The 19,168-nt window shown below is 48.9% G+C and overlaps 1 protein-coding gene across 1 annotated transcript in view; it reads right to left on the bottom strand.

The window, feature by feature from the left end:
• desmb (desmin b) overlaps positions 1-18,486 on the bottom strand; it is a 41,184-nt gene extending 22,698 nt beyond the window's left edge. Inside the window, exon 1 of the mRNA XM_078552692.1 lies at positions 17,830-18,486. Coding sequence (XP_078408818.1) covers positions 17,830-18,359 — 530 coding nt within the window. The 5' untranslated portion in view covers positions 18,360-18,486. The remainder of the gene's footprint in view (positions 1-17,829) is intronic.
• Positions 18,487-19,168: the final 682 nt, after the last annotated feature.

The following is a 19,168-nucleotide window of genomic DNA, read 5'->3' as shown; positions in this document are numbered from 1 at the left end:
CCGAAATCCCTGATTTAAACCGGAATATCGGACGGTTCCCTGGGCAGAGTAACTGCCCATCGGGAGCTTGAACTTCCCGGGCAATTCCGTGCAGTCCTTGCATGGGGGCTTCCAGGGGGCTCCCCCAGCACACCTTTGGGGGGTACCTCCGGGGCATGAACCCCCTCCCCAGATTGGAAGCTCTGAGCCTCAGATCATTATCCAATTCTCTGTGAAAGTCATGGTTGAACCTGCCTCCACCACTCTCCCAGGCAGCGCATTCCAGATCCTAACCGCTCGCTGCGCGAGAAGGTTTCTCCTCGTGTCGCCATTGCTTCTTTTGCCAATCACCTTAAATCAGTGACCTCTGGCCCTCGATCCTTCCACCAATGGGGACTGTTTCTCCCGATCTAGACCCTTCATGATCTCACCATTTCGTAAAAGAGCAGGGGAGTTCTGCCTGGTATCCAGGCAAATATTAATCCCTCCACTAACAACACTAAAAACAGACGATCAGGTCATTTATCTCATGGCTCTTTGTGGGATCTTGCTGTGCAAAAATTGACTGCCCTGTTTCTGTATTGCAACAGTGACTGTCTGAAGCATAAACACTGACTCAGACAAGATTGGTCAACTGGCCTGTTTCTCACTGTCAATTCTATGTAGCTCTAAACCTCAAAACAGCAGTTGATTGGTTGTAAAGCACTTTGGGGCCTCCTAAGGGTGTGACAGGCACTACATAAATGCAAATTCTTCTTTGCTTATATTGTAAGGACCCTGCATGTTCCTGGCCAGCGAGATTCCGTGTTGAGAACATGCGCCAGGAAAATTTACCACACGCGTCTTTGGATCACAAGGTTCCCAGTTCAAGTCCCACTCCAGAACCTGGGTACAAAGATCAAGGTTGACACCCCAGTGCCGCACCGAGGGAGTGCAGCATTGTCGGAGGTGCCGTCTTGCAGATGAGACGTTAAACTGAGGCCCCATTTGCCTGCTTGGGTGAATGTTAAGAGATCCCAAGGGCACTCTACTGAAGAAGAGCAGGGGAGTTGTCCCCGGTGTCCTGGCCAATATTTATCCCTCAATCAACATCCTTAAAAAAAATGATTGTCTGGTCATTATCAGCTTGCTGTATGTGGGATATTGCTGTGTGAAAATTGACTGCCACGTTTTCTCCAATGCAACAGTGACTACACTTCAAAACAGAAGTACTTCATTGGCTGTGGAACACCTTGAAACATCGGGTGGTCATGAGAGGCGCTGTATGAATGCAAGTCTTTCTTTTGTGAGGAGGTTTTTGAAGGTGGGAGAGGTGGGGTGGAGTGAGGGACACAGGGAGCTCTCGCAATCCCAGCAGTGATCTAAGGTCCCAGGAAACGGGGGATCGTAGCCCCATGCCTGACCTGGGATTTCCCTGGGAATGCTATAGTCATCGCTTGTAATCCATCAAATCAGGAATAACCTGGGAATTTGGGAAAAGCGTCTTTAATGGGAACATTACAACAACTTGCATTCATATAGCCTCTTTAATGTAGTAAAATGGCCACAACTGGGAATCTACTGTGGCCGGCACTGATAACAAGCTGGTGTTGAATAATGTGCAAATCTGCAAAATCGACATTAGTCTCAATCCATGGCCTTGGAGGTAGTTCTGACAACGTAAGAGGATCACAAAGATTTGACATTGTGGTTGCTTTGACATGACATAGACTGATTGATTTTGTGGTCTACCGTGTGATCAATTCCTGGGAATCATACCTTTTCCCGAAGGAGTTGTTTGGTTTTGACAATTCCCTGGTGACCTTCATGTGCTATATTGACAACACATTGCCTCAATGAGTGTAGAGTGACAATGCAGTTGTTGCGGGACACAGGATTCGATATGGCTGTAACAGGGAGCTCATTTCGAACATTGCAAAGTCCGTGTCGCGTGTGACAGATTTCCTTTGTAGGCGCTCTCGATCACGCCTTTCCAGTTTCTTGATTCCATATCCATCGCACATTGCTGTCATGCCTCAGCTCGTTCTGTTGCTATTTTAGTGACTTTGGCTCCAGATTTAGGCTTACGTAGTTAAGATGTTATTCGGCAACCTCTTCCTCATGACTAATAGGGCTGACTGTTGGCAACAGGTGTCGTGAAAGATAGTCTGCTGGGTTAAGCTCACCTGGCTGATACTCACCATGGAACTTGTGCTCTTGTAGTTTGAGGATTCAATTCTCTATTCAAGTGGGAGGTTTGCTCTGTGGATTGTTGGACAAGGTCTATGATTGGCTATGACTTCAAACCTGCTTCCATACAAATAGAGATGAAAATGTAAGATAGCCCAATGTGATGGGGAGTGCTTCTCTCTCTCTCTCTCTCTCAATGATGTTGTTCTATGGGTGTTAGTGACCAGCTTGCCATCACAGCAGTTTATGGGTTCCCTGCCTTGTCTTTTTGTGTGAGAACTGCAGCTAAGCCAACGGAGCTTGTATCCACAACTAGTGGGGTGGTTTTCTCAGGCATTCGTGCGACTTGCTGACACCTGTTGATTGTCTGGTGTACAGCCTGTTTGTGTGATTAGTCCACTCCCACTTGGCGGCCTCTTTTGTCAGATCTCATAGGGGAACAGATAGCGTAGCGAGGTCAGAAATGAAGCGACTACAGTGTGCGATGCGTCCTAGCAGACTCCGGACATCCTGCACATTTGTAGGACCTGCAGCGTTTGCAACAGCTTCACCATTGAACAAGCACCTGCCTTTGTTCAAGGTGAGGTTACATTCTCTACGATGTTATAGGCAGGCATCTGCAAGCTTGTCTCCTTCACTTTCAGTGCGGCGGGAGATGAGGATGTCATCACTGATGTTCGGCGTGCCTTCGTGTCCTTGCCGTGCAGACTGAATCAGGTGCTGAAATACCTCAGCTGCTGAACTGATGTTGATCCTCCCGTATCAAAAACAGTCCAATGTGAGTGGGGAACACTGTGAGACACCTCGACTCTTCCACAAGTTCAGTTCGATGGTCTCCTGCCTTGAGGTCAAGTTTAGCAAAGCGGTTAGCACCACTCACTTTCTCTATGATGAGATTGATTGTCAGTGTTGTGTCTTTCTCGTTGTATGGCTTGGTTTGGAGACCACATATTAAAGCCGTTCCTAACTTGGTTCCTGCTCTTGGGCTTCTTGACGGCTTCTGTGGGTGAGATCTCAGGAGTAGGCTCATCCCCAACTTTCTCAATAATTTCAAGGTCAAGTAGGCACTGAAGTGCCCTCTCAGTCTTCTTCCTGATATGAAATGGCATTCACTGTCATTGATGTGTGACTGGGGGAATTTTGCAGTTTGCATGTAACCCCTTTCAATTTTCCAATACCAGTGAAGCTGTCAGCGCACAATTCATGAATGTTGTTGGTGTGCATGTGAGTCATGTATGTGGCAACAATCATGTGCAGATCTGTTGCTGTGTGGAAACCAATAAACGTGTCACACTCTCCAGGTAACTCATCAAATACAGCTTTTGTTTTAGTGTCTCTGAATGAGATTGGCATTTCAAAAGTCCCGAGAATTTGCAGTGGTTTGTCACTGTTGTAAGGGAAAATGCTGCTCTTCCCCGGGTTGCAGAGAATGGGGGAATCCTCAAGCTTGTTGAACTTTCTGTCTCCCATGACATTGAAAGATGCTCCTGTATCAATGAGAGCAACTGCACCCGAGCAGCCAATGCTCACTGTCACACGTGGCTGGTTGCTGGGTCTGAAAGTAAGCGCAAAAGTATGTTCAGGGTCATCCACCTCCTCATTGGCCACGTTCTCTCACCCTTTTGCGTGTGACATGCACATGTGACACCCTTCTGGCGGCGCTGCTCTTAGTAGTCAATTTTTCTGATGAAGTGGTTTGGTTTTTCCATTAGCTTTACACTGTTGACCAGTAATGGGACCAGTGTGGATGAACACCACCACAGTGGAAACATTGTTTGGACAAGCGCAGCTCCGTGGGCGAGGCTGCTGTTGTTGTTTTGCAAGTGGGCGCATGAGCGATGAACATTATTCACCGGAGTCGAACTTGGAGTGCTATAGTCACTGTTGGCAGCTTCACATTCAGCGACCCTGGGCCCTGAAAGCGATAGTGATCTTGCTAACTGCAACAGCTCTGACAGCTTCCTGTCTATCTCTAGCGCTTTTCAGTGTAGTTGACGAGAGAGAGACAACCTTCCATCTTTTGTGATTTGATTTCCCTTTCAACATGTTCAACATCAGCAAAGTCACATTTGGTCGCTAGTTGCCTCAAACGTGTGCAATATTAGCCAATCGTCTCGTCTGCTTCTTGTCTAGTGTGTCGGAAGATAATTGTTTCGTATAATGTATTTTTCTTGGCTGTAAAAGATGTTATTAATGCAATTTTTGCCAGGCCATCGTCATTTTGCTCAGGCATGAGTGTCTCAAAGGACATCTTCCAAGTTTTCACCGTCACAGTGGGGAATTAAGGCCTTTTTCCTTTTTTTCTCATCCCTGATTGCAAAACCTGCCATCGCACCTTTGAAACATCACAGTCACTTTTACCAGTGTGGGAATACAGAGGATGGCTCCGAATGCACAGCAAAAGGTGATATATTGGACATAGACAATGCTTTTTCATCAGCAACGGAGTGATGAAACCTTTCTCTAAAATTTTCCTGCTTGTTAGATCCAAGCTTGTGCACACTTGACACAGCCAGGGTGTCTGAACCTGCTACCTAAAATGTTGTTTTCTCTGCAGAAAGTAGGAAAAACCCTCCAAAAAGATTCATATCTGGAAGGAATGCTTCTAATTTTTTATTGTCTTTATCATCATTGTAAAGCTCTTGGGGCAGCAACAGCCAGAGACACCCAAAATTTATTATTGCATGAGCCAACAATGGCTTCCTTTTATTTGTCTTATTGCAGACTCCCTCTGCTGGTACAAATGTGTATGGTACCTTCAAGTGAACAAAATGTACATTGCAATTGTCAATACACTACACCCTGTGACAAGAAATTCTTCCTGACTCTGATCCATGTTTTTGTACCTCTGGACTTGACAACTACAATGCTCTCCTGGCTGACCTCCAAAACTACATACTCCATAAGCTCATCCAAAACTCTGCTGTCCATGTCCTAACTCACACCAAGTCCCATTTCCCTATCACCCTATGCTTGCTGACCTACCTTGGCTCCTCAGCTGGAAACACCTCAATTTATAATTCTCATCCTTATTGTCAAGTCCTTACGACTCTCCAAGATCTCTGTGTTCTTCCAATTTTGGCCTCTTGTGCTACCCCCATTTTCTTTGCTCCACAATAGGTGGCTGTGCCTTCAGTAGCCAAGACCCTAAGCTCTGGAATTCCTTTCCGAAGCCTCTCTGCCTCTCTAACTCTCCCTCCTCCTTTAGGACATTCTTTAAAACCTACGTCTTTGACCAAGCTTTTTTGTCACCTGTCCCAATATCTCCTTACATGGCTCATTGGAAAATTATTGTACTCCATTAGGGTGGAAGTCTAATGGGTAAAATGCTGATCTCCAATTCCATTGCTGTAAGTGTCCTACACTCTCTAACACCACGCTGCCAAGGTCAGAATCCATTGCATAAATGGAAGTGGAGAAGAGGTGAAATTTAATTAACAAGCCATTCCATCAAAGGCTGATTAAATTACAGAGTGAAACTCTCTGCCAAGTGTTTGACTTGGTCATAGTGACAGTAACATCTTTCATTTAACTCTTGGGGCAGAATTTTCTGCCTGCTGGGCGGGCGGTGCAGGACAGGGCACGTGTGGGCACAGACCTGATCACCGCCCGCGATCGGGTCCACGCCGCCATTTTACACAGGCGGGCCTCCAGCGTGAATCGCGGCTCTCGAGGACAGCGGGAGTGGGCGGGCAGTGGCGGGACTGCAATGACCACCGGGTCCAATGGCGACCTGGGCGGCCTGTTTTAAAAAGTTGCTGCAGCCTTTCAAAGGCTGTGAATCACGGCCAGTGGAGGGGCTTCCCCAGAACACTGCTGGTGAGCAGGCCAGGCAGGAGGGTAGGGTAGGGGGGCACTGTGCCCCTCGTTTTTCTGACAATTGCCTTGCTGCCCTCCTCGAGGAGGTGGCAGCAGAGCGGGAGGTCCTCATACCCCAGGACAGGAGGAGGAGACCCCCCCACCACATGCCCAAACGTGCCTGGGAGGAGGTGGCGGAGGTGGTGAGCTCCCGCGACATGGTGCGGCGCACCTGGATCCAGTGTCGCAAGCGCTTCAACGACCTGTTGCACTCGGGAAGGGTCAGTACCATGTTGGCACTGGTCACTTAACCCGCCAAGTAGGCTTTCCACCCGGCGCCACCCCCCCACCTCAAATCTGAGTGTAGTGACTGTATTGAATCATTGACGGCCTGTGTCCTTCACTGGGTGGGCCAGCAGATATTGCCCATGCTGAGGTCACCCTGAGAGGGTGGTGAAGAGATGGGTTCTGCCCCTGCAGCATGTGGTACACTGAGACCTGCATTACTGTTTTGGGGACAATCTGGAGGAGCTGCACCTGGGCACAGGGCTGGAACTCCAGGACATGTCAAAGTTAGGGTGATGAGATGCTGGAAGGGGAGCTTCAAGGTGGCGTTGGCACCGATCCTCTGCTGTCCTCTGCGCTCCACGTGCTTGCGCCTCCGTGCTATGGAAGGTTAGACTGTGCGGTGCCTGGTGTGATGTAGGCAGCATTTGGCCAAGGGGGTGGGGGCGGGGTCAGGCCGAGCATCTTTGTGTGAGTGTTCGGCAGCAGCGGGGTGAGGAGGCACTGGAGCCCTGCAATGTCCCACTCTGGTTGGGGTGGGCCGTCCGCGAAGGGAGTCCAGGTACAAGTAGCACTGATCAATGCTCTTCTCTCCTTTTCAGGGAAGAATGCACATAATGCCACCGGGCGGGTGAGGACTGGTGCCGGCCCAGCACAGTTGGCGATTCTCAGTCGCTTCAAGCAGGAGGCCCTAGATCTGGAGAGACGCCATGTGCCCAGGTCCACGAGTGTCGGTGAGGCTGGGGTGCCACGGGCAGGTGTGTTTGCCCAGCAGTGAGGTCACCATTGTTCTCCCAACAGCCATGGCAGTGCTGAATGTTCAGTGATTGAAGTTTGCAACATGGCTTGACCATTGCTTATGGAAGGATGAGCACGTAATGATCCGGGGGACAGGGATGCACATTGACATTGTCTCCACGTTAACTGATCCAATGTCCTTGTTCTTCCTTTCAGCATCAGCGGAGCAGGGCCGGGAGGAGGAGCAGCAGAGACCCCCTCTCACACCTGAGGAGCCTGAAGTCTCGGACTCACCAGCATCACACCATCAGGCACCAGTGCAGATACTAGCACCTCGGTGGGAATTAGAACATCGGCTAGTGTCCCGGGGCACAGCGGTGAGGGCACTTCACAGTCGCTGGAGAAGCTGGCAGAGACAGAGAGTGCCCATGGTGCCAGCAGTCGGAGGACTGCAGGGGACCAGGCACATGCTCAGTCGGTGCCTGATGATGAGCCTCTGGAGTCGTCCGCGATGCAGCAAATGCAGGAAATGCGGCCGGGTGTGCGGGAGCATCTGGTGGAGATACATGAGGCCATGTTTGGCTTGGTGTCCGTGGTGGAAGAGTCTACGCGGACGATCACCGAAGCAATGAACCTCATATCCGAGCACCATGCATCCTCCATGGAGAGAGTGGCGACTCTCATGGAGAGGCTCCTCCAGGAGACCAATCAGGGCTCCTAGGGATGCGCTTGGGCCAGCAAGCCCTCACATTGGCATTGAACTCAGCTGGTCAGTCGCTGGGCACCAAGTTTCCCAGCTCGGTGCCCCATCCACAGTGAGCAGGGAGGTCCAAAGGAACCTCACGTCGGCGCAGCAGCTGCCTGTCTTCTCTGCGGGCTCCTCTCAGGGCCATCCAGATGAGGGCAGCAGCTCCTCCGCCCCTCTGCCAGTGACCGTTGCATCCGGTGGGGCTGCGACGACTGGGGAGATGCCAACTGTGGAACCGGCAGCTCCCTCCCAGGCGGGGCCAGCTCAGGCTCCACAGGCCAAAGGACGACCGCCAGGGTCATCGCGGTCAACAGGACAGCAGAGTGAGCAGACTGGCTCAGATACCACTCCCAGCGAGGGGGCAGCACCAAGACGTAGTGCCTGAAATTGTAAACATAAGGCACCTTAAGCACACCACCGGTTTATCACTGGTGCTTTTGTGTTGGTCTGGAATGAGGTCTTTACGAGTTGGTGTGATGTTTAACACCTTTGTCATTTTGTTTCATTAAGTTCCTTTGGCTGTAATATTAAATTCAGACATGTCACCATGGCTGAGGGAGCCTCTTTTCTTCTGTAGGTGGATGGTTTCCAATAATGGTTATGAGTGATTTGTGGGACATTCAGCTTTGTTAACAAGGACCTTAGTTAATGTTCCTATCCAGGCAGATTTTGCACTCAGGTATCGAGTATGGAGCCTGCAGCCCAGGCTTGACCTGGAGGTCCATATGTGGTCGGCTAGCTGAAGGTTCATTGGATTAAAGCCTCCCGGGTGTCCCTGCCTCCCTGGAGTATGCCTGGGTCAGCATCTACCCCCTCAGCATTTCCCTGTGCGTGCTCATCCTCGGACTCACTGCTGGACTCATCATGTGCAGCTGCAGCCACTGCGTCTACGTCTTCATCATCTACTGCGTCCCCCCTTTCCAGCGCAAGATTGTGGAGAGCGCAGCATACAACCACTATCAGCAAGACACGACTTGGGGGGTACTGGAGTGCGCCCCCTGAGCGGTCCAGGCATCGGAAGCGCATCTTGAGAAGACCGATGGCTCTCTCCACCACAGCCCTTGTGGTGCCGTGGCTCCTATTGTACCGCTGCTCAGCTTCTGTTCTTGGATGGTGGAGAGGCGTCATGAGTCACCTTCTGAGGGGATAGCCCTTGTCACCCAGCAGCCATCCATCCAGCCGGGCTGGAGCACTGAAGAGCCCAGGCACCTGGGAGTGTCTGAGGATGTAGGCGTCGTGGGAGCTGCCTGGGTACCTTGCACAGACTTGTAGAATCAGCATCCTGTGATCACACACTATCTGCACGTTCATGGAGTGGAAGCCCTTCCTGTTGACGAAGGCACCGGGCTCACCCGCTGGCGCATTAATGGCCACATGTGTACAGTCTATAGCACCCTGGACACGGGGGAAGCCAGCAATGACCGTGAAGCCTCTGGCTCGCTGTGCCTGGCTGGCCTCGTCCCAGCGGAAGTGGATGAAGGTCAATACCCGTCTGAACAGAGCGTCTGTAACCTGCTTGACACAAGTGTGGACAGCTGATTGGGAGACACAGCAAAGATCACCCACTAACCCCTGGAAAAGGCTGGAAGTTGAGGGCAGCTGTGACCTTTAGAGCCACTGGCATGGGGTGTCCACCCACACGGTTAGGGGAGATCTCAGGCCCAATCATCTGACAGATAGAGTTGACTGTCTCCCTTGAGAGACGGAGCCTCCTTTGGCACTGCACCTCAGACATATTGAGGTAGCTGCTTCGCACTCTGTAAACCCTGGCAGCAGGATAGTGGCGTCTTCTGCGGCGCCTTCCGCCTTGGACTTCCTCATGGCCCTGCGCCCCTTGTGCCTGCGCCTCTCCTCCCAAAGGTGGCTCCCCTGGAGGCTGAATGTGCACTCCTGACCTCCTCCCCCTTCTAGCCCTCTCTTCCTCCTCAGAGGAGCTGTCTCCAGTGGAGAGTTCAGCTCCCATTCCCAGGCTACGGGAAGGCTTCCTGAAACCTGCAGGTCCAGAAAAGATTCCTCACTGCAGAGTGCTGACCTGAAGGTTGTGAGTCCAGACCAAGCAGCTGGTCTGCGTTTTGAAGTTTTGCAGATCACACAGGAAACTATCAGTAACTTTGAAACATCAATATTTGACAGAGACACTCGCGACCCCACTGAGCCCTCTTATCCCACCGGTGGATGTGTCCTACCCGCCTGCCCATTGTGCCAACCTGAAGATCGCATGGGCCCCGAAAAATCACCATCAATTGGCGCCTCAAGGGCCTTAAGTGGCCCGTTAATTAATGGCGGGCCCACATCGGAGATCAACACACCCGCCCAACGAAATATCGCGATGGCGCGTGGTGACGTCAGGACGCTCGCCCGACATCACCGCATGTCATTTTATGCGTGTGCATGTGGGGCCCACCCCCGCACGCCAATGGGAGAATTCTGCCCTTCGTTTATTTTTAACTAATGATCGGTGTGGTGAAGGGGTTGCAGTAACGGACCTAATCCCACAGGCATTGCCAAACTCAAACACACCCTTCTAATCTCTCATTCTATCCCAGTTTCTCTCTCTCTTACAATCCCAATCTCTACCTTTCTCACACACACATTATCCCAGTCTCTCTCTCTCTTTCACACACACTATCCCAGTCCCTCTCTCACTATCTCTATCTCTCTCTCACTATCCCAGTCTCTCTCTCTCTATCCCAGTCTCTCTCTCTCTCACTAATCCTGTCTCTCTCTCTCACTATCCCAGTCTCTCTCTCTCTTACAATCCCAATCTCTACCTTTCTCACACACACATTATCCCAGTCTCTCTCTCTCTTTCACACACACTATCCCAGTCCCTCTCTCACTATCTCTATCTCTCTCTCACTATCCCAGTCTCTCTCTCTCTATCCCAGTCTCTCTCTCTCTCACTAATCCTGTCTCTCTCTCTCACTATCCCAGTCTCTCTCTCTCTTACAATCCCAATCTCTACCTTTCTCACACACACATTACCCCAGTCTCTCTCTCTTACTGTCCCAGTCTCTCTCTCTTTCACACACACTGTCCCAATCCCTCTCTCACTATCTCAATCTCTCTCACTATCCCAATCTCTCTCTCTCACTAATCCAGTCTCTCTCTCTCACTATCCCACTCCCTCTCTTTCTCTCTCACAATTTCAGTCTCTCTCTCACCATGCCACTTTCTCACTATGCCGGTCCCTCACTCTTTCACTATTCCAGTCTCTCTTTCTCACTATTTCAGTTTCTCTCTCTCACTATTCCAGTCTCTCTTTCTCACTATTTCAGTCTCTCTCTCTCACTATTCCAGTCTCTCTCTCTCTCTCACTATTCCAGTCTCTCTCTCTCTCTCACTATTCCAGTCTCTCTCTCTCTCTCTCACTATTCCAGTCTCTCTCTCTCTCTCACTATTCCAGTCTCTCTCTCTCTCTCTCACTATTCCAGTCTCTCTCTCTCTCTCTCTCTCTCACTATTCCAGTCTCTCTCTCTCACTATTCCAGTCTCTCTGTCACTCACTATTCCAGTCTCTCTCTCTCTCTCTCTCTCTCACTATTTCAGTTTCTCTCTCTCACTATTCCAGTCTCTCTGTCACTCACTATTCCAGTCTCTCTCTCTCTCTCTCACTATTCCAGTCTCTCTCTCTCTCTCACTATTCCAGTCTCTCTCTCTCTCTCTCACTATTCCAGTCTCTCTCTCTCTCTCACTATTCCAGTCTCTCTCTCTCTCTCTCACTATTCCAGTCTCTCTCTCTCACTATTCCAGTCTCTCTCTCTCTCTCTCACTATTCCAGTCTCTCTCTCTCTCTCACTATTCCAGTCTCTCTCTCTCTCTCTCACTATTCCAGTCTCTCTCTCTCACTATTCCAGTCTCTCTCTCTCTCTCACTATTCCAGTCTCTCTCTCTCACTATTCCAGTCTCTCTCTCTCTCTCACTATTCCAGTCTCTCTCTCTCCCACTATTCCAGTCTCTCTCTCTCTCTCACTATTCCAGTCTCTCTCTCTCTCTCACTATTCCAGTCTCTCTCTCTCTCTCACTATTCCAGTCTCTCTTTCTCACTATTTCAGTTTCTCTCTCTCACTATTCCAGTCTCTCTGTCACTCACTATTCCAGTCTCTCTCTCTCACTATTCCAGTCTCTCTCACTCACTATTCCAGTCTCTCTCTCTCTCTCTCACTATTCCAGTCTCTCTCTCTCTCTCACTATTCCAGTCTCTCTCTCTCTCTCACTATTCCAGTCTCTCTCTCTCACTATTCCAGTCTCTCTCTCTCTCACTATTCCAGTCTCTCTCTCTCACTATTCCAGTCTCTCTCTCACTATTCCAGTCTCTCTCTCTCTCTCACTATTCCAGTCTCTCTCTCTCTCTCTCACTATTCCAGTCTCTCTCTCTCTCTCTCTCACTATTCCAGTCTCTCTCTCTCTCACTATTCCAGTCTCTCTCTCTCTCTCTCTCACTATTCCAGTCTCTCTCTCTCACTATTCCAGTCTCTCTCTCTCTCTCACTATTCCAGTCTCTCTCTCTCTCTCACTATTCCAGTCTCTCTCTCTCACTATTCCAGTCTCTCTCTCTCTCTCACTATTCCAGTCTCTCTCTCTCACTATTCCAGTCTCTCTCTCTCTCTCACTATTCCAGTCTCTCTCTCTCTCTCACTATTCCAGTCTCTCTCTCTCTCCCACTATTCCAGTCTCTCTCTCTCTCTCACTATTCCAGTCTCTCTCTCTCTCTCACTATTCCAGTCTCTCTCTCTCTCTCACTATTCCAGTCTCTCTCTCTCTCTCACTATTCCAGTCTCTCTCTCTCTCTCACTATTCCAGTCTCTCTCTCTCTCTCACTATTCCAGTCTCTCTCTCTCTCTCACTATTCCAGTCTCTCTCTCTCTCTCACTATTCCAGTCTCTCTCTCTCTCTCACTATTCCAGTCTCTCTCTCTCTCTCACTATTCCAGTCTCTCTCTCTCTCTCTCACTATTTCAGTCTCTCTCTCTCACTATTTCAGTCTCTCTCTCACTATTCCAGTCTCTCTCTCTCACTATTCCAGTCTCTCTCTCTCTCTCTCTCTCACTATTCCAGTCTCTCTCTCTCTCACTATTCCAGTCTCTCTCTCTCTCTCACTATTCCAGTCTCTCTCTCTCTCTCTCACTATTCCAGTCACTCTCTCTCACTATTCCAGTCTCTCTCACTCACTATTCCAGACTCTCCCTCTCACAATCCCAGTCTCCCTCTCTCTCTCTCTCAATCACTATTCCAGTCTCTCTCTGTCTTTCTCATTATTCCAGTCTCTCTCTCTCTCACTGTTGCAGTCTCTCTCTCTCTCTCACTTTTCCACTCTCTCTCTCTCTCACACACACTATTCCAGAGTCTCGCTCTCTCTCTCTCTCTCACTATTCCAGTCTCTCTCTCTCTCTCTCTCTCTCACTATTCCAGTCTCTCTCTCTCTCACACACACTATTCCAGAGTCTCGCTCTCTCTCTCTCACTATTCCAGTCTCTCTCTCTCTCTCACTATTCCAGTCTCTCTCTCTCTCTCACTATTCCAGTCTCTCTCTCTCTCTCACTATTTCAGTCTCTCTCTCTCACTATTCCAGTCTCTCTCTCTCACTATTCCAGTCTCTCTCTCTCACTATTCCAGTCTCTCTCACTCACTATTCCAGACTCTCCCTCTCACAATCCCAGTCTCCCTCTCTCTCTCTCTCAATCACTATTCCAGTCTCTCTCTGTCTCTCACTATTCCAGTCTCTCTCTCTCACTATTCCAGTCTCTCTCTCTCACTATTCCAGTCTCTCTCTCTCTCTCACTATTCCAGTCTCTCTCTCTCTCTCTCACTTTTCCAGTCTCTCTCTCTCTCTCACTATTCCAGTCTCTCTCTCTCTCTCTCACTATTCCAGTCTCTCTCTCTCACTATTCCAGTCTCTCTCTCTCACTATTCCAGTCTCTCTCTCTCTCTCACTATTCCAGTCTCTCTCTCTCTCTCACTATTCCAGTCTCTCTCTCTCTCTCTCACTATTCCAGTCTCTCTCTCTCTCTCACTATTCCAGTCTCTCTCTCTCTCTCTCTCACTATTTCAGTCTCTCTCTCTCACTATTTCAGTCTCTCTCTCTCACTATTCCAGTCTCTCTCTCTCACTATTCCAGTCTCTCTCTCTCTCTCACTATTCCAGTCTCTCTCTCTCTCTCTCACTATTCCAGTCTCTCTCTCTCTCTCACTATTCCAGTCTCTCTCTCTCTCTCACTATTTCAGTCTCTCTCTCTCACTATTTCAGTCTCTCTCTCTCACTATTCCAGTCTCTCTCTCTCTCTCTCACTATTCCAGTCTCTCTCTCTCTCTCTCACTATTCCAGTCTCTCTCTCTCTCTCACTATTTCAGTCTCTCTCTCTCACTATTCCAGTCTCTCTCTCTCTCTCTCTCTCACTATTCCAGTCTCTCTCTCTCTCTCTCTCTCACTATTCCAGTCTCTCTCTCTCACTATTTCAGTCTCTCTCTCTCACTATTTCAGTCTCTCTCTCTCACTCACTATTCCAGTCTCTCTCTCTCTCTCACTATTCCAGTCTCTCTCTCTCTCTCACTATTCCAGTCTCTCTCTCTCACTATTCCAGTCTCTCTCTCACTATTCCAGTCTCTCTCTCTCTCTCACTATTTCAGTCTCTCTCTCTCACTATTCCAGTCTCTCTCTCTCACTATTCCAGTCTCTCTCTCTCTCTCACTATTCCAGTCTCTCTCTCTCTCTCTCTCACTATTCCAGTCTCTCTCTCTCTCTCACTATTCCAGTCTCTCTCTCACTATTCCAGTCTCTCTCTCTCTCTCACTATTCCAGTCTCTCTCTCTCACTATTCCAGTCTCTCTCTCTCTCTCACTATTCCAGTCTCTCTCTCTCTCTCACTATTCCAGTCTCTCTCTCTCACTATTCCAGTCTCTCTCTCTCTCTCTCACTATTCCAGTCTCTCTCTCTCTCACTATTCCAGTCTCTCTCTCTCTCTCACTATTCCAGTCTCTCTCTCTCTCTCACTATTCCAGTCTCTCTCTCTCTCTCACTATTCCAGTCTCTCTCTCTCTCTCACTATTCCAGTCTCTCTCTCTCACTATTCCAGTCTCTCTCTCTCTCTCTCTCTCACTATTCCAGTCTCTCTCTCTCACTATTCCAGTCTCTCTCTCTCTCTCTCTCACTATTCCAGTCTCTCTCTCTCTCACTATTCCAGTCTCTCTCTCTCTCTCACTATTCCAGTCTCTCTCTCTCTCTCACTATTCCAGTCTCTCTCTCACACTATTTCAGTCTCTCTCTCTCACTATTTCAGTCTCTCTCTCTCTCTCTCTCACTATTCCAGTCTCTCTCCCTCTCTCACTATTCCAGTCTCTCTCTCTCTCTCACTATTCCAGTCTCTCTCTCTCTCTCACTATTTCAGTCTCTCTCTCTCACTATTCCAGTCTCTCTCTCTCACTATTCCAGTCTCTCTCTCTCACTATTCCAGTCTCTCTCACTCACTATTCCAGACTCTCCCTCTCACAATCCCAGTCTCCCTCTCTCTCTCTCTCAATCACTATTCCAGTCTCTCTCTGTCTTTCTCATTATTCCAGTCTCTCTCTCTCTCACTGTTGCAGTCTCTCTCTCTCTCTCACTTTTCCACTCTCTCTCTCTCTCACACACACTATTCCAGAGTCTCGCTCTCTCTCTCTCTCTCACTATTCCAGTCTCTCTCTCTCTCTCTCTCTCTCACTATTCCAGTCTCTCTCTCTCTCACACACACTATTCCAGAGTCTCGCTCTCTCTCTCTCACTATTCCAGTCTCTCTCTCTCTCTCTCTCACTTTTCCAGTCTCTCTCTCTCTCTCACTATTCCAGAGTCTCGCTCTCTCTCTCTCACTATTCCAGTCTCTCTCTCTCTCTCACTTTTCCAGTCTATCTCTCTCTCACACACACTATTCCAGTCTCTCTCTCTCTCTCTCTCTCACTATTCCAGTCTCTCTCTCTCTCTCACTTTTCCAGTCTCTCTCTCTCTCACACACACTATTCCAGAGTCTCTCTCTCTCTCTCTCACTATTCCAGTCTCTCCCTCTCACGATCCCAGTCTCCCTCTCTCACACTTACTATTCCAGTCTCTCCCTCACGATCCCAGTCTCCCTCTCTCACACTTACTATTCCAGTCTCTCCCTCTCACGATCCCAGCCTCTCTCTCTCACACTCACTATTCCATCTCTTTCTCTCTCTCTCTCTCACTATTCCAGTCTCTCTCTCTTTCTCTCATTTTTCCAGTTTCTCTCTCTCACTATTCCATCTCTCTCTCTCTCTCTCTCTCTCTCTCGCTATTCCAGTCTCTCTCTCTCTTTCTCTCATTTTTCCAGTTTCTCTCTCTCACTATTCCATCTCTCTCTCTCTCTCTCTCACTATTCCAGTCTCTCTCTCACGATCCCAGCCTCTCTCTCTCACACTCACTATTCCAGTCTCTCTCTCTCTCTTTCTCTCATTTTTCCAGTTTCTCTCTCTCACTATTCCATCTCTCTCTCTCACTATTCCAGTCTCTCTCTCACGATCCCAGCCTCTCTCTCTCACACTCACTATTCCAGTCTCTCTCTCTCTCTCTTTCTCTCATTTTTCCAGTTTCTCTCTCTCACTATTCCAGTCTCTCCTCCTTTCCTACACTCATGTATCTTGTCAGCCTTTCCCCAAAAAGACTCAAGAGTCGGTGCCCACCAGCACCTCCTGCGCTTTGCTCGCAGTTTCATATCCACATCTTCAAGATTCCTGGTCCCAGCACCTTATAACCCTCTTTGTCACTAGTTCCTCATGCAAAACCCACCTGTACAACCCAGAGCATGTCACTGAACACTTAAACAAAAACATATCCCAAGAACACAGTTCACATTTCTATAACGATTTAGCTAAGTCCTTTCTCCATGTTTTAGTCCACATTTTTCCCTTAAATTTGTGTTTACCTCCCTTTTATCAGGTGGGTGACATGTCGTTCAAACCAGGTAGGGGATGCAGGTTTCTGAAGGACATTCACGCACCAGTTGGGTATTTAGGAAGAGTTTGGTACCATTCCTGGTGATTTTTGGGTGCTAATTAGTTCAGTTTCATACTATCCCATGGCAGGATCATGGTCTCAGTATCTCCGAGTTACTCAGCAAGTAGCATAATCACCGCATCACCAAACCCATCGATGAGCATCAAAAGCCAAGCCAAAAACCACTTAGCTAATCAAAACCTCAGTCTGCAGTTCCTAGCTCAAGAAAAGAAAGATCTACACGGTAGCAGCAGTGTGTGTACCGTCTACAAATGCACTGCAGCAACTCACCAAGGCTCCTTCAACAGCACATTCCAAACTCACGACCACTACCACCTAGAAGGACAAGGGCAGCAGATAGATGGGAACACCACCACCTGCAAGTTCCCCTCCCAGTCACTCACCTTCCTGACTTGGAAATATATCGCCGTTCCTTCACTATCACTGCGTCAAAATCCTGGAACTCCCTCCCTAACAGCACTGTGGGTGTACCTACACCCCATGGGACTGCAGTGGTTCAAGCAGGCAGCTCACCACCACCTTCTCAAGGGCAATTAGGGATGGGCAATAAATGCTGGCCCAGCCAGCGACACCCACAAACTAATTTATTTTAAATGCCTTTTATGACATCAGGCGTACCAAACTGCTTCACAGCCAGTGAAGTGCTTTTGAAATGTAGTCACTGCTGTAAAGTACGAAATACAGCAGCCAATTTGTGCAGAGCAAGATCCCACAAGCAACAATGAAATAATGACCAAATAATCTGATTTAATGATGTTGATTGAGGGATAAATATTGGCCAGGATACTGTGGGGTCATTTACATCCGTCTACCTGAGAGGACAGAGTGGATTTCAGGTTTCATCCAAAGGACGATACCTCTGATAGTGCAGCCCTGGGAGTGTCAGCTGAGGTGCTCATGTCTCTGGAGTGGGTTTTGAATTAATAATCTTCTAACACCAAGTGAATGGTGCTACACACTGAGCCACAGCTGATACACAGGGATCAGGGAAATGGGCGATATTCAAGATGGCACAGAATTGGTCTGAATGATGGATTAAGGGTGTAACCAAGAGACCGCCAGGTCTGTAAACCCCACTGAGTCGGTGGGGGCTGTTATCTCGCCCTCCTACCTCTGCTTGAGTTTCTGGAGGTCGTCTGCCAGATTGTCCCTCTCCACTTCCACCCGGACTTTCTCATTGGTCAATGCGTCAATCTGTCGCCGGAGGTCCCTCATCTCCTGCTCATAGAGGTCGTTGACCCTCCCTGGCTCCTGCCCCTTTATCCGGTTCACCTCAGCCACCAGCACCTTGTTCTGCTGTTCCAGGAAGCGGACCTTCTCGATGTAGCTGGCAAAGCGGTCGTTCAGGTGCTGCATCTCCGCCTTCTCATTGGTCCTGGTCTGGACGAACTCCTGGTTCATGGCATCAGCGAGGTTAAAGTCCACCACCTCCAAGCCTCGGCTGGGGACCTTGGTCCGGTAGCTGGAATAAGAGGGCAGGACAGTGGACTTGGAGATCAGCACTCTGGAAGACAGGTTGCTGCCCCCTCCAGCAAAACGGCCACTGGCGAAGGAAGCCCTGGGCATCTGGGGAGAACCCATCAGACCCCCTCCAAAGGTCCTCCTGTAGGAGCTCGAGGTTGTGGAGTTTGCATAAGACATGGTGCACTGCTGAGGTCTCAAATCTTCTTCCCTTCTTTCCTTCCCTTCCCTTCTCTTTCTATCTCTCTCGCTCTCTCCTTCTCTCCCCTCCTTACTACAGCACTGCTGTTGAACTGACAGCGCTGCAGTCTCAACCTCCCACTATAAATATGCTGCTCAGAGAGGCACTGTCCTGTAATCCCTGGGTCCTAGTGCCCTGCGAAGTGCGCCTTCATCTCTATACTTGTATCCAAGTCTAACATTTAATCCTTCAACCCACACCACTAAAATTAGATTATCTGGCCATCATCACATTTCTGTTTGTGGGAGCTTGCTGTGTTCAAATTAGCTGCTGTATTTCCTACATTACAACAGTTAACACTTCTGTTATTCTATATATAAACTCCCCGAACCCCTCGATTAGATTCCAGTCTGTAACTCACTCCTGGGTATCTGTAATTCTATATATAAACCCTCGAACCCCTCGATTAGTTTCCTATCTATTGTTCACTCCCAGGTATCTATTATTCTACATATAAACCACCATGAACCCCTCGATTAGGTTCCAATCTGTAACTCACTCCCAGGCATCTGTTATTCTATATATAAACTCCCCGAACCCCTCGATTAGATTCCAGTCTGTAACTCACTCCCGGGTATCTGTTATTCTATATATAAACTCCCCGAACCCCTCGATTAGATTCCAGTCTGTAACTCACTCCCGGGTATCTGTTATTCTATATATAAACCCTCGAACCCCTCGATTAGTTTCCTATCTATTGTTCACTCCCAGGTATCTATTATTCTATATATAAACCACCATGAACCCC

The sequence above is a fragment of the Cetorhinus maximus genome, chromosome 11 (genome assembly GCF_964194155.1).
Source record: "Cetorhinus maximus chromosome 11, sCetMax3.hap1.1, whole genome shotgun sequence".
NCBI lineage: Eukaryota > Metazoa > Chordata > Chondrichthyes > Lamniformes > Cetorhinidae > Cetorhinus > Cetorhinus maximus.
Note: the sequence above shows the minus strand (reverse complement) of the source record. Positions and strands in the feature narration are given on the sequence as shown.